The 15,933-nt window shown below is 41.0% G+C and overlaps 1 protein-coding gene across 1 annotated transcript in view; it reads left to right on the top strand.

Annotated features, from left to right (window-relative positions):
• celf5a (cugbp, Elav-like family member 5a) overlaps positions 1–15,671 on the top strand; it is a 36,136-nt gene extending 20,465 nt beyond the window's left edge. Inside the window, exons 5-9 of the mRNA XM_079641950.1 lie at positions 6,738–6,947; positions 7,186–7,287; positions 8,415–8,558; positions 10,941–11,104; positions 11,586–15,671. Of these exons, the coding sequence (XP_079498076.1) occupies positions 6,738–6,947; positions 7,186–7,287; positions 8,415–8,558; positions 10,941–11,068 (584 nt within the window). The 3' untranslated portion in view covers positions 11,069–11,104; positions 11,586–15,671. The remainder of the gene's footprint in view (positions 1–6,737; positions 6,948–7,185; positions 7,288–8,414; positions 8,559–10,940; positions 11,105–11,585) is intronic.
• The last annotated feature ends 262 nt before the right edge of the window (positions 15,672–15,933 follow it).

Raw genomic sequence — 15,933 nt, 5'->3', positions numbered from 1 at the left:
TTTAAGCTCGATGGTGCATAAGCCGTTTGCCAGATGGCTCAGCTGATTAGAGCATGTATCCTTACAATGATGCATGATGATGCTTTTTGAAAATAATGTTCACCAGGTGCCGCTCCCTGAGCTCTGCAGAAGAAATACAAGTTAAACAAAGAAAGGGAGAGAGAGGCAACAGGAATAGAAGGGCAGGGAGATAAAGAGGTGGAGAGAAAGGGAGGAATGGAGAGAGCGGATCCTGCCGGGTGTGTGAAGAACACGTCGTGTCAAGGACGCTTTGTTAGGATGAGAGTGTGTCATCTAAGTCACTCTAATGTTCTGTTGCATGGGATGCACAGCCACATATCACACACGATATACTGCAGAGGCTCCACAGACAGACCGGAGGTGCCACAACATCCCTGCTGGATTTGAGCATGGTTACACCGTTGATGCAAAACACTTCCATGCTGACGGAAAACATGAAACTAATGAGCTGACAAAGTGGTCTTTCGACTGTGTGCACCTGTCTTCAGCGACGCATCGTACATATTCAACATACAGTGTATATTTCATGTTTAATTTAAATGATCGCCATAAGGTTAAAGTTAACCAGCCACAATGTGTGTATAAAGAAAATAAAAAACTCATCATAATGGTTTCTCTAAGCTAATGAGAACGAATGAGACACACAGAGGTATCGCATCGTGGCTATTTGGAATAATAAGTTCAATTCCAGATGACCCCTGTGTCTTAATTGCGACCTTCAGCTTCCAGCTCCCTTTCATCTTTACTGCATTCACTGTATTAGCTCTTATGAATACTGAATACTCTTTCCAAGAATACCTTTACAATCATTGCATCTGTAAGGGCAAAGATATCAACGTAGAGACGTGTACTTGCTCAAAGGGCCTTTGTCCCTCTAATCCAAAGGTACCCTCTTTCAGTTTGAATCAGGCGTATTGCATCAGAAATATAACACATCCCAGGAGCACAAGTGAACAGTTCTGTGAAAGCAAAATCCCTTCTCTGCTGGTGTGTGCGGGTATTTTTAGAGAGCACTGCCACAGTTCTTGGCCAGACAAAATCAGATGTGTGTGTAAGCAACAATCACCGAGCTTCACAAGCACTAGAGACTGCACTTCTGTGGGAATTGTATTTATTATATTGCCCCGGGGTAAATTTGATATTTAAAGGTGGGGTAGGTAATTCACTTCAGAAACACTTTTTGTTATATATTCCATGAAATGCTCTTAACATCCCGACAGCAATGAATATATTAAATGCTTTGACAATAAATACATACAAAAACTTCATCTGTGGAAGCCGTAGCGTTGTAAAAAGCACGACCAATCAAAAATAACTGGATGGCCTACCTGCCTGTCAGCCTTCCATCTGTGCACAAACTTATCTTGTGTCCTGATTGGTCATGTGCGTTGGAGGAGGGGCTCTGTAAGGAAGTCGGAAGGAAGGGGCAGATTTTAGCCTAGCGCACTCGAGCTGGTTTCTCCATCCTTACCTACCTTTAAGATTAAGAATACACATTTTCATACTAGATCCAATATGTATATCAAGACAAATAAAGAAATCTCTGTATTTATTGTGAAGATACCCGGTTATTTAAATATATTTTTTGGGTTTGATGGAGACCAGTGGCTTTTATTTGTCTAAGACTTTACTCAGGGGGACTTTTTGACTTGGTGATTCAAGATTCAAGGCTTTTATTGTCATTTGTACATAGCTACAGTGTAGGTATGACTGTCACTACCCGATCTGCAGCTCTGCCCGATCTGCAGTGCGCATGTTCGAGATGGTCCGCCATATTGGACAACTCCGGACGGCAACCCAAGTAGGACACTTGACACAGTGGCTTTTTGGCAAAGCTGAAAAATAAAGAGAGAGAGAGAGATGAGTTATTGTTATTACAACGTGGCTTCACTATTATTTAACAACTCTTTTTATTGGGTTCTTTTATTTGGGGTTAAGTACATTGTCAGAGTAAGTGAGACATGGATTTAACTTCTGTTAGACAGCTGTATGCCATACATTTGTGCATACATTCACAGTAAATAATTATGTATTCAGTATGATAGCAGTCTAACAGAAGTTAAATACATTTCTCACTTATTCTGACAATGTACTTAACCCCAAATAAAAGAACCCAATAAAAAGAGTTGTTAAATAATAGTGAAGTCACTTTGTAATAACAATAACTCATCTCTCTCGAGTTTTATTTTTGAGCTTTGCAAAAAGCCACTGTGTCAAGTGTCCTACTTGGGTTGCCATCCGGAGTTGTCCAATATGGCGGACCATCTCGCACATGTCATGCGCACTGCAGATCGGGCAGAGCTGCAGATCGGGTAGTGACAGCGACAATGAAAATCTTAGGTCACAGGCTCAGGGTAAAAAGTGACTTTTGCCGTATAGGCAAGTGCTGCCTGCTAGTGGTTGGTTTGCATCTTGTACGAGACTTTTAAAGCAGGGAAATGGATTGTGGCCACCAATATTTCTCAAGGGTTTATTCTTTTGTATGAAATTGAGTTCAATGTTCTTTATGTTCAATTGAATTACAAATTTCCTCAAAGCTCCCATCTTCTGTCTGTCCAAATGAAGAGGATATTTGAATGGTGACACCCAGAAAGAGTTCGTCTGTAAGCTCATAATCAAAGAACATGATGAACTTTGTGTTTTGATGATTTAAAGATAGTTTTTTGCTTCTCCAGCTATTTATTGATTCATTTGCTGAGGCTAGCTTCCACTCCAGCCTGCAGCCAAACACGTTAAGTTGCTAATCAGAGTGACGTCATGAGCATACAAGCACATTCTCACTAACACTCACAAGGTCATCAGTGGAGAAAGGAGATGTGAAACAGAAGGAAGATTGAATACACGAATAAAGGTTATAATCCTACTCTAGCCAAGCTGAAGTCCTTTATATTCGGATCCTCAAACTCTAGAGTACAGATGGACTGCACGTTTGTTTAACATTGTTTCATAAAAAGGTAAAGTATGAAGCCTTAAACTAAATCTGTAATATCTCTCATCTACGTCGCATAACGAAATAAGCAGACATCAAAGTAAAACATTAATCATCTGATCTGCGTCATCAGGACTGTGTGGGTGTGGGTGATTGACAGTTGCTTGGCAGCCCACCAACTGAATCCAGATCTCTCACGGAAAATACCAACCAACCAAACAGAACATTTTATTTTTCTTACTCTTTGAGAAAATAGATTCAGGGCTTTAAGTGGAAAGACTCTTTACATTTTTCAATCAGTTGAGGAGGAAATTATAGGTTACAATCTTTCATTATCTAACACAAAACAGCAGGTACATTCACATCTCATTTGCTTCAGAAATATAAGGTATAGTATTCAAAGTCACATGGTTTTCTTGGTATACCAACTGAGATGCCCTTTTTCATATTCAGATATATTATTCAGACAGCAATTATTCTAAATGCATCACATTTTGAATCAGCTAGTTGAAAGCATCTGTTTTGAATGCTTATTACTTGCTCCAGCAAAAGACAGTCCTTGTGCCTGTAATGACTGCACTCTCCAGTATGGCTATAGCATTGCTCGTTGATTTGAATGTATCATTTGCATAATAAATGCTTCTGTCGCATTTGAAGACTTCTCTCGTGAAGCAATCGTGGCAAGGAGCAAATCAACAGTTTCCCCCTCTCTATGAAGCAGCCTGCACGAATATAAATGTAATTCTGCTTCCATAACATTTATATATTTGACACACATAGTGTTTTGCATTGCAGACCTCTTTCCTGCAGTAATAAGAGTGAGGAAGTGATAGTTAAGAGCTAGCTGTATAGAATATGTAATTCACGGTATGTCAGTGGGGAAACAACATGTCATTATTATAGGCCAAAACACACTGACATCCGCACTCTTGCGTGTGCATTGTAAACAGGCTATGAATACCATTTCCCACAATGCAAGAACTATGTGTCCACTGAGGTATAAAATGAAAATGTCTTGTTATTTTCTAGTTCAGGGTAGTAGGAAATACGTCCCCATTTCAACTGAGGAGAACATCCTCGTGGCCGGCTCATGTTGGATATTGGGTCGTTGTGACAGTGAGGATAAAGATGATGACTAGGCTACATAAATGGCTTTCTCCTGTAATCATTGTTTTATTGGCCGTGGTGTTGCTTATTCTCTTTTTCTTATACCACAAACCCATCTTGTTATCCAATACATGTATATCCCAGCCACTGTAGTATTTGGGACTATTCCGGTCGTTTTTGTGGATAAATGTTTTAGAGCTTTGCCTCTCTGCAATATCAATGTTGTTTTTATTGCAGTTATGATTTTTACGCTTATTCCCTGCTGTGACATTTCCAGCCTGATAACCTGTCTGGACTCGGTGGCCTCAATCTGTTACTTTTATCATGTGGCCTACTTTACCGCAGATGTCATGTCCAACTGCTGACCCTTAGAACTTATGTAATTGCATGGAAGGGATCCACTCTACCACCCACTACTACCACTGCTACTGCGTATATCCCTACAACTGCTACACATACATAGAAGCGCGCTCCCACAGCACCGCTAAGCCTTGGAAAATGAATTTGCCTGATGATGGAGAGGGTGCATTATCTGGCGGTACAGTAAAGTGCGTGTGGCCCGAGCAGACTAGCTGTCTCTCGCCCTCAGAATAGGAGCAGCAGTCTCCTGGGCCCCGGTAGGAGAATGGGCTGAAGCTGCAGTCTAATTCATCACAGCTCCGCAGGAAACAAGCAATCGTGGGGAGGCTTAAAAAAAAAAGAAAAAGGAAAACCAGTGCCAAAGACACAACAGCTCTCACTGGACCCGGGCAATTCCCCCGGTCACTGCAGTTGCTTGCCTGAGTGTCAGACTCTTCATGACTTAAATGCTGAGGCAAGGAGAGGAGGGGGAGAAGGAGAGGAAGATAGTAGGTAGAGAAGAAGAAAAGCAATTATGTATGGGTATGTAGATTATATTACTGAGTGGTGGGACGTTACAGCGTGTGATGTACAGCATATTTACCGTAGCATTAGCATAAATCACTATGTATATGTATACGGGATGTGATTGTTTACCCTATGTGGACCACCTCTCAAAGGGGGTTCTTCACTCTGGCTCCAGATTGAGGTGATATGGCCTGCTGGAGGGTTTCCGTGACAACCTGGGCTTTCTGTCCAATCAGGACTAGGGTTTCCAGATTGAGAGGTGGTCCTCAGGGGAGCTGTACTTCAACGAGCTTGGATGCTTTGCCACGGAGCAGCCCTTTTAGAGAGACCATCACACAGTGAGATTCTGCTCAAAATGGGTACTTTGATGTTCCTGGCATAATTGGAAACACTTTCCAAAGGACCCTCTCCTTTTAAAATTCATTGAAAGCGAGAGGACAGGGAGCATCCAATTTCAATTCCGCTCATGAACCATCCTGCAGCTGCCTTTCAGGCGTGTACCATATATGTTATGACCCGCCCATTTGTCAAACTGCCAACTGTTGTTATTTTGTCTTGTTTTATGATGAGCAAAAGTAGGAGACATCTTTGTGTTTTTGCCACCTGCTCATTCAAGCAAATCATCTCCCCCTGTAATCTCCTTCTAGTCAGTCCAGATCCCTTTTCCTTTTTTTTACTCCAGAAGTTGCATCGTGGTTTCATCATCCTGAGCATAGGAGCCAGCAGGGTATCGTACAAACACTTCGGGCAGGCTCATTTTTCATAGGTTGACTTCCCAGCTCTCCTGCAGGAGGTGTCACGACAAATGGCTGATATGTGTCACACTTGCGACAAATCCGTGTCCTTGCATTAGAGAGGAGATGTAGTGCTTTGTGTGTTTTTGTGAGTGTGTGTGTGAATATATATCTGCTTGTCCTGGGGTGTGTTTACTATCTCTATGCAATAGGAAAGCATGTCTGTGTGTAGACTTACACTGAAAAAACTGAAATGTTGACTTAAATTAAATGTATTGTGTAAGCAGATTTCACATAACTTAATATTATTGCTAAACCTAATACAGTTATGTGACATCTGTTGACATAATACACGTATTGAAAGGCAATATTTGTTTTACTGTAACGACGTCTTAAAGGTCACCTATTATGCAAAATCCACTTTTCCATCAACATGTGTCTCCTCTGTGTAAAGAGATTCTGAACGTTTCAGGAAAAAAGATTCTCTCTCTTTTTGTCCTGATCCATTTATATAAAAACCTGTCTGAAAATGAGCTGATCCAATTTTGGCTACTTTATGATGTCATAACGATTTTTTTTTTGGCTTGTGTAACCATTAGCCAATCACCAACCAAGGTAACCCCCCCCCCCCCCCCCCCACCTTATCACCTGAATCTCCTCCTAGAGCACCATTGCGTTCTTTTTAACCAAATATCTCTCAGAGGGGCGTGGGGAGTTGCTCCTTATTTTCATCTAAAGTAACAGACAGAGAATCAGCACTTTTGAAACAGGGCTGAAACAGAGGGGATTATGGGTAATGCTGCAATGATCTGTTTTGTGTTCGGAGCCAAACACTTCAGAGACATGTTTGTATATATCTGAGACCTATAATATATTGATGAAAAACAGTATAATAGGAGACCTTTAATATTATTGCTAAACCTAATACAGTTATGTGACATCTGTTGACATAATACATTAATTTAAAGTCAATATTTTGTTTACCGTACCTACGTCTTAATACCTTATAACTGTTCTGTAGTATCATTGTAGAGCTATATAGACAGAGCCTCTAACTGTAAACCTTTTCCCCCCCGCAGGCCTCAGCTCTCCACCAGCCAACATCACCACCTCCGTGCCCAGCCTTGTCTCGCCCCTCGTCAACGGGTTCACCGGGATCCCCCATCAGCCCAACGGACACCCCGCTGTGGAGGCTATGTACACCAACGGCCTGCCGCCATACTCCACCCAGAGCCCCACCGCTGCTGACACCCTCCAGCAAGCATTCACTGGAGTACAGCAATACACAGGTGTGAGACAGCTTTGTTTACTGTGCTGTCATAAATGCTAAATGTGTAGCAGCTACGGGACGATTACTGCAGGCTAAGTACTGTATGAATAAGGTTATATGTATTCTCACAGTGTAGGACAGCGACATCACAGGGCCTTTGATTACACATGTTATGCTTGTGTGATCGACCTTAAGCATCCTTGACATCGTTCTCTCTTTCTTTTGTACTCTTTCCTCTCCCTCCTCTCTCTCTGCAGCAATCTACCCCACCACCACGCTGACTCCCATTGGCCAGACACTGCCCCATCAAGCCCAGGTCATCCAGCAGCAGCAGCAGCAGCAGCAGAGAGAAGGTGAGGGTGAGAGAACATTATTTCTTTTTTTACACTTCACACATCTCATCCCGTGTAATAGACATAGAAAGAAGATGAGAATGAGAAACCAATATTACTTTAGAATTGTACACACCTCATTCAGTGTAACACACACATCAAGACTGAGGGTGAGAGAAGAATATGACTTTAACACTGATCACCTCTCATTCTTTTTTAATGGATTAATATAGTTGGACAGCTGAGAGAACAGTGGAAGTGATTGCAGTTCATATCAAATACATGTAAAAATGATGAGATTAAAGAACAAAGTTAATCCCACTATAATGTGCAATATGTCTTAAAATAGGTTACATATGATCGACTTAGGCCCACGCTTCTTTTATAAGGAATAATTAAAGCTTATATGATAAAAATCTGCAAGCAAGATGGAAAAATGTAATTAATGTAGATTTGCTTGAAGATAAAGGAACTCGCCACACAATGTGATGGTTTCCACTCACGCCTACTGTAGGTCTTCACAATAATAATGTATTCATGTTGCATTGACCTTGTGTAATCTGCATTGAATTAGTAATAGTCATTTTAGTATTTAATATGTCTGTGTGTTTTCAAAATTTGAAATACATTTTAAGACAGACGGTGTGAAAGTATGATTGAAACCCTCAGTTTAACACATTGTTTACATGATCATTTACTTTAAAAAATATATTTGATTGATCAGATTGTATTTCTTTGGCGGCACATTCATCACACTGCAGATAGTTGCCAGTGGAAAAATGTAATTTGTTATCTTGATTTAGTCTGTATTTATATTTAATCAGAAAATAGAAATGTTAAATAAATTCCCATCCATTCAGTATCAGCAAATCAATGCAAAAACTTTTCAAATTATTTTTATGTGTTTAGGAACAGCTATGTTTTATCGCTGATAATGTCACAGACGTCGTGACAATCTATTTCCACTTATCTTAATTTAGTCGACACGAGAGACAGCATAGATCAAAAAGACAAATTCACAGCGGTCTCTCTCTGTTCCTCATCCATTAACTCTCTCTCTCTCTCTCTCTCTCTCTCTCTCTCTCTCTCTCTCTCTCTCTCTCTCTCTCTCTCTCTCTCTCTCTCTCTCTCTCTCTCTCTCTCTCTCTGCTCAGGTCCGGAGGGCTGCAACCTGTTCATCTACCACCTGCCACAGGAGTTTGGAGACAATGAACTCATGCAGATGTTTATGCCTTTCGGCTCCGTCATCTCCTCCAAGGTCTTCATGGACCGGGCCACCAACCAGAGCAAGTGCTTCGGTGAGTTTCTCCATGCCCCCTTCACACACTGATATCAAGTGGGTAAGAATCATGGACTTTAGCTCTTTCTGCACACTTTGACAGACTTTTCCTTAGATATAATATGATAATATGAGGTTCTAGTTATTAACCACTGACATAAACATGCAATAATGGCCTCTCCTAAAGAAGTAGAGAGCAATACAGGAGGGAATAACCGAGCCACATATTTGCATAAATACACTCAAGGGAAATGTTTAATGGATGTTTTCAGGAGTTGGACACAGAAACAAGCTCTGGTGCAAAACCAAATGTATTTTTGCAGTCTGACATTTTATATATTATTTTCCAATTATTCAGATGTTTTTGGGTGAAGTTATGTTTTTTTATTCACAGGGAGTTTTTATTTTCGTACTGCACCCCAAACCATTTTTTAAACAAATATTTGTTTCGATGCTTGACTCTGATGATGTTTGACAGCCCTCAGACAGAGAGGAGTGAAGGATCTTGCCACTGCCTGCCTGCCTGACTGACTGACCTGAATTTGCATCTTGATGACTGTTGTGTTTTGGCATCAGTGCTGCAGAAAATGTGCTGAATACATTGTAGCCAAACTAGCCATGATGCAGTCGATCAGAGCCCATGTCCTTGTTTCCGTTGGCAGCTGTGTGACCTGAAAACCTTGAGGTGCTGTATCAGCATCCACATCACCGTTCTGTAACCCCAATATCTGTCAATACCCTCACCGCTGAGGCTGATTCACACACCTCCACGCCTCCCGTCCCATTTAGCCCTGTCAGCCAACACACTCCAACAAGCCCCAGGGCTTATAACAACTTTGAGGAGACAGGCGCGGGGGGGGGGGGGGAAGGCAAAGGACGATTATGGATCAGCATTTGTTTTCACTTCAGGGAACAGCAGAACCCTGGGCAAAATTGATCGGCAGTCCCGTCTCCCTGGGGGGACTTAATAACATATAAATTCATGAAAGAGGAGCTATTTGCAGTATTGACTTATACACTATGCATTTACAACATAATGTTAGGCCTGGGGAAACAGGGAGCACACTGGTGTAATTAATCTAGGGAGGAGAAAGAGGGGATAAACGTAGATTGATGGGGTGCAAAAGACAAGGAAACACAGAGTAAGAGAGAAAGCACACTTGTAATGTGTGACAGGACTGAGCGGAGGGCTTAGAGCTCTAAGCCTGCATCTCCTCTCCATCTCATCTCTGCTCCCGGCCCGTATGCGTTAACCTGACGGTGGGTTGGGGCGCTCACATCCTTCCCCTGCCTCTATACTTTCTTCAGAGTTGCGTTCAGCTCAGCCTTCGCCCTAATGGGCCGGCCCAGAGCCAGACAGACACGCTCCCAGGTGGCTGTGGACGAGGGGGAGGCTCCTGCTGCTTTTCACGGGTCATCGGCTGCTCCTAATGACACCACACACACAGGGGAGCGCATCAAGCATAGACACACTCCACTGCCGTTTCTGGTCACTGAGTCCTCAAGGCTTTATTTTTACACATGATGAAAACAGGATGTTCAGCGTAGGTTTGAGGAGGGGGTGTGTCTTGGGGGAAATGCAGACTTGACTCCCCATGATGAACTATGTTTGCTCTTGTTCTGTTCCAAATACTCTGCCCAGGGACCTGTGCTCATTCATTTCTGTACTTTGGAATTTCTAGGGATATCAGAAAAAGATGTTGAAAAGTATTTTAAGTCAAAAAAGATGGTATGCATAGAGTACGACTTTATGTGACCTCAATCTATTTTGTATTGCTCCTTCTCTAGATGATGTTGAAGATATAGGTTGAGGCGGATGAGTGGACGCTGTTTGTTGTGAATGGGGGGGGAAAAGGAACAATTATTCAAAATGCTTGTAAACATTTCCAAATAAAAACTGTTAAGGAAAAAAATATATTTATGGACAACCTCATCATGATACTGTTAGTATATTTAGATTTGGATCTGGAGTCCCGAAGCGGTCTTTACCGGAGATTATTTTAGAGTTGTGCAACATAAGCAGCTGGTTAGACTCACTTTTTAAGCCGCTGGTTTTTAACTGTGAACATATTCAACTGTGAGAAATAAAATAGAATTCTATATCCATCTCCAGTTGGGAAGAACGTATTAACACACTGTCACAAGCACTGAGCATTTGCTAAGCAGCCGAAACATGCACACTGCCTCAACTACGCCCTCTAGACTCCTTCAGGAGGCAGTCAGCCATGATGATCAACAGACAAATGTGTTTCTCCCTTTTTCAAGTTGCTCTTCCTGTCAGTAGACGTTTTTGCTGTAGAAATGACCCCTGAATATTGATTTACATTCTAAAATAGCTCGTTTAGGCACTGAGCATTCTCCTAATTCTCAACAGGGCTAATTAACTTGTTCTTTCTCACAGGTTTCGTGAGCTTCGACAACCCTGCTAGTGCACAGGCAGCTATCCAAGCCATGAACGGCTTTCAGATCGGGATGAAGAGGTTGAAAGTCCAGCTAAAGAGACCGAAGGATGCCAGCCGCCCTTACTGACAAAGCCTACCTTCAGTATTCATTGCAGCAGCACAGGTGAGCCAGCAAAGTGTCAGAGCCCTGTCACCGGTCCAGGATTTAGATCCTCAACATGGTGTCTCTTAAAGCTGAAGATGTGCCTCTGCTTGAGTGGAAGTGGCAGTTGACATCTGGCCAAATGTTGTCCTCGCTGCTTCTTCAGACAGCCTGAATGTTAAGATCTTGCTGTAAGTATTGAATGAACTTTGTGTTCAGTAAATCTTCATTTCTAAATGTTTCTAGAATTTGAGTATCTGCAGAGTTGATTTGATATGCCTCACAGCAGTCGTATTCATTATAGGAAAATCTGTCATCGTCATGATTGACAAAGATTGATTGGTGTGCCAGTGCGGGTTAGCTCTCTCCAGACCATTTCACTGATTTAATAGTCATTTTGAACTCTCCAAAGTTTCAAGAAATACATTTTTTTTTTTGTAATGACAGCTTAATGAGCAGTGAGATCTGAAATGGCCTTCTTTCTGCTTTTTCTATTCTCCAGGTTTTAGAGGACACGTGAAGATATCTCGGAGGTGTTACACTTTTTTTCTTTGAGCGCAAAATATGTTTTAAAAAAATCAACACATAAGGAATTTTTGAAGACATATCAGCATTTACTTATGAAGCTATAGGTTACGGCAGAAAAGAAGAAGATGCAAGAGAAGAGGAGACGCTTCACCGGGGGACTTAACAGTAACAGATGGCACAGTGCAAGAAAGACGAGAAGAAAAAAAAAACTGAAAAAAGATGTGATGAGACTGAACAACAGAACTTTTTCTTGTTGAGACTTGAATTGTTAATTAAGCAACAAACTAACAAACAAAAAAGCAGCAACAACAAATAGATTTCTATATACATATTATATACACATATATATAAGGAAAGAGGCGCTTGTGGCTTTTACTGTACTGGACAAATGAGGGTTAAAACTTGAAGATCAAGAAAAACAGTGGAAAAAAAGAAGCTATTCCAATCGTCCACTGACAGACTTTCTTTCTCTTTCCCTCTTTCTCTTATTCTCTCACCGTCTCTCAGCAAGGCAGAACTATGACTCTTGGAGGTCACTGGGGTTTCCATTAGCAACAGTAGAACTGCAAATCTTTCACCCCTAAGGGACCAAAGGACCAAACATTTGTATTGTTCTGAACAGTAATATATAGTATTAAAGATACTAATACTACAAACTACTACTAATAATATTACAAGTTAAACTTAAGAAGAAATAATAGCTTCAGGTTAAAAAAAAAAAAAGAGGAAATGGGTTTTGTTTTATTTTCCTTTTACATTTATAGCTACTGGGTTTAAGGAATATTAAAACAAAACAGAAAAAAAATGTATAAAGCTATACTATTTTAGGGGGGTAGACTATGTGGGTTAGACATTGTTGCGGGCATGTTCAGATATGTTGTTTTGCCACCCATTGTTTCATCTATATCACAGCATTTCATCTCGGAGGTGTGATCTGTCGGTGTTATTGTGTCAGGAGGAGAAGAACACGGTGCCAAAAGTGACACAATAACAGCCTCTTAAAGCCAACATTACCATCCACAGTGTAGTCAGCCGTGTATCGCTGTCTTCTGCTCTTGTCAGCGTGTTGCAATTCCATAATTGACGCAAAAGTACTTCCATGTGATCATTAAGGCGTTGATATTACCGATAATCTGACCATAAAGCACTGTGGTGAGAGTGCCATCCGGTCGAGCTGGATACGCAGCAGTGACACGGCAAAGCATCTGTAACCGCTTAATGAAATATACAAATGAGCTTGACAGCAGTTGTAAAAAAAAATGCCATGGTCGTGTCACAGTGGTCCCTGCCGGGTCGTGCCCCGTCCCGCTGCCAAGCCCCTCCAGCTGCTCTCAGCAGGCGGGAGCAGCCCCCCCCCCCCCCCCCACCACCTCTCTCCTCACCTCCAAGTGCCAGCATATCTCTCTCTTAATAGGGACCATCAGTTCACGGGGGCCGAGAGCTAACCCACAGCATAATTAGGATAATGATAATATTGATCAGATGGGGAGCAGCACTGCGGGGCAAGAGATGCTCCATCAATTACGCATTGGCATTTTGAATGAATTGACTGAGTGACAGAGTCCATTTTTCTCTCGGTACTTGGATGGGAGCCCTGTCCTTCTCTAACTACTATCCACAGTCTCAGAGGGGACCTCAAACCTGATGTCCTGTGGGACACCTCCGAGGCACTTAAATCTGAGAGATTATTGCTCATAGATATAACATTTGAGATGATTTGATGGCTGCGAAAGGATCTGTATATACTAAGTGTTTAGACTAAATTGTACGAGTTCTTCAGTGAAGAGCAGCTGTATTTCTTTTTTTTTTCCAAAGGGTATAATAGCACAGTAAGAGCTTGTACACGTTGAGGAACAGCCTGGCATTGCCAGCCTTAGGAGGTCAAATTAAGAGCAAAATGATCCATCAATTAGACAGCAGCAGGCCTGTAAGTGTAGCTGCTACAGCTGCTGCTGCTTCGACAAGACGACAGCTTACCATTAGCAGCGGTCACAAATGGCTCCTATACAGTGTGGTCACGACACATCACGCCATACCCGATAAGATTAATTAACTAAGCTATCAACGTCTGTGGAGAGCGCCACATACAGTACATCCGAGATGAAATCTTTGTCCATGCGTTATTTGCTTTTACTCTCCATTATCCATTTCACTCTCATATTTCTTCAACTAACATCCACTCAGTTGTCTTTTCATTTGAAAGTATTTCCAACATGCCATTCATTGAGTCAGTTTGCACTGAAGCAGCTCGCCCCCGAGGACTCTGAGACCTCAGCGCTATGATTATTTCTCTAAACTTTAGACACATCAGTGCTTCGAATCACAATGCTGTCTCTACGGCCGCATCCACGTACGCAGACTCTTCAGAGAACATGACTGCTATGCCTCCATAGTCTGAAACCACAAAATGTCATCAGCAGAATGGCTCCCCAGGTCCTGGTGACTGCATTTTTTAATTCTCTTTATTTGTTTGGTTCCCGGTTCACAGGATCAGTATTATTAGAAAGGGGTTTCATTTTCAGGAGGCTGTTAACAAATGTTACTCCCCTTCTCCACTGCATATTGTTCTCTTGCAGGCAATACTTAGATGTTGTAAAAAAAGAAAGCCTTTAAAAATGCCTTTTCTCATCATGAATTGCCAAATTATGCAAGCATATCCACTGCATTTCCTCATCAGACTTTAAACGTGTGCCAGATTCCTTGAAAATGTTCTTAGGAATGTGTTCATTTTCAGGAAATATTCATTACTAGAAGAAGTATTTGGTTATGTGATATAGCATAAACTTGTGGGACAAAGGTTCTTGCAGGCTGTAATGATATACAATAGAGTTTCCTAGTGAAAAGGTTAGATTTCATATATATTTGCCAGAAGACAGCTTTTTCCCCCCTGGTGAGTTACAGTTAGTTTCCTCTCTCCTGTCAGGCCCAGCAGCTTTAGGATCTGTGATATATGCCCTCCTTTCCCCGGGCCATGCAGGGCCTTATAAACCCACTCAAAAATCTTTTCTTATGGGATTTCTACTAGAGAGTTTTTTAAATTATTAAAATCAAATTAAATGTGGCCTTCACAACAGCTCGGGTAATGCAAATTAAAGATGCCAGCTGTGGCTGAAATTTAATGAGTTGGAAAAGATGTTGAGTTAATTTCATCCTGCCAAGAGAAAGAATGAAATTTGATCGAACGAAATTAAAACACTGAAGGTTTGTGGATATCGAGCATAAACCTAATTATACTGTACATATCCAGTAGGACATTCAGAAAAGGGAAACAAAATGAAATGGAAAACAAACAAAAAAAACGAAATTAATTAATTGAGGTTTTTAATTGAAAGCAAAAATCCAGTAATTATGTGAGGAAATAGCAGTACTTATTTTAATCTTTATATACTTCAGTTGCATGTGGTCAATCTAAAGTTTATTTTCTACATTTCTTTCACTCTAGCATCCATACATTTTTTTTATATTTGTCATCCTACAATGCCCTTGCAATCTCTGAGCATGCTCAATGGGGGGCTGGGGGGGGAGGGGGGGGGGGGGGGGTTAAAGATTACGGTACTACTAGTATTAACAATATGATTATTTGCCTATGGTTTGAATGCTAAGGATAGTAGCTTATTATAAATATGAAATCTGTATATTATGGAAAATCAGCACAGGACCTTTCTTTAGATACATATTGATTAGGGTTTGAAATGGGGGAGGGGTTCTAGGGAGGGGGTGGGTCGCTTTATAAAGATATTAACTTTCTGGTTTCTCAGCACAAAGCATACAAAAACATATAAACAGCAGTATGGAGTCTGTGAAGAAGACTTAACTGACATACAGGGCGCAAAAAGAGGATCTCAGAACTATTGTTTAACCTGGAGGAGAACATGTGGTTCACAGGTTGTATTGTTTTTCTTTCTTTCTTTTTTAAAGGAAAGCGCCACCTGTTTTTGTGGCAGCGTCAGTACAGCATGGATTAACTGACAGGGAAAGCAGTATCTTTTTATAAAAAAAAACATGTAAAAAAAACGATGTGTTCTGTATTAGCCTGAGAAACCAAACATTTTCCCCTGTTGACATTTCTTAATACTTGCTGCTTAGATTACTTCATATTAATGATTGATGATTAAATAATTTTATAATTATCAGGTCAAGTATGTAACTTGATGTTTATTTATCTATTTATTTTATTTATTTATTATTTATTCAGCCACTTTTCTTTTATGGTTATGGTAAGATAAAGATATGTATCAAAAAGAAATGCTTATTGGGGCTTTTCTCTCTTTCTCTCCTTTTTTTCCAATTTTACAATAAAAACTCAAACAGGATGTTTTGTT

This window comes from Notothenia rossii (genome assembly GCF_949606895.1).
Source record: "Notothenia rossii genome assembly, chromosome: 1".
Taxonomy (NCBI): domain Eukaryota; kingdom Metazoa; phylum Chordata; class Actinopteri; order Perciformes; family Nototheniidae; genus Notothenia; species Notothenia rossii.
This window is presented reverse-complemented; position numbering and strand designations above follow the sequence as displayed.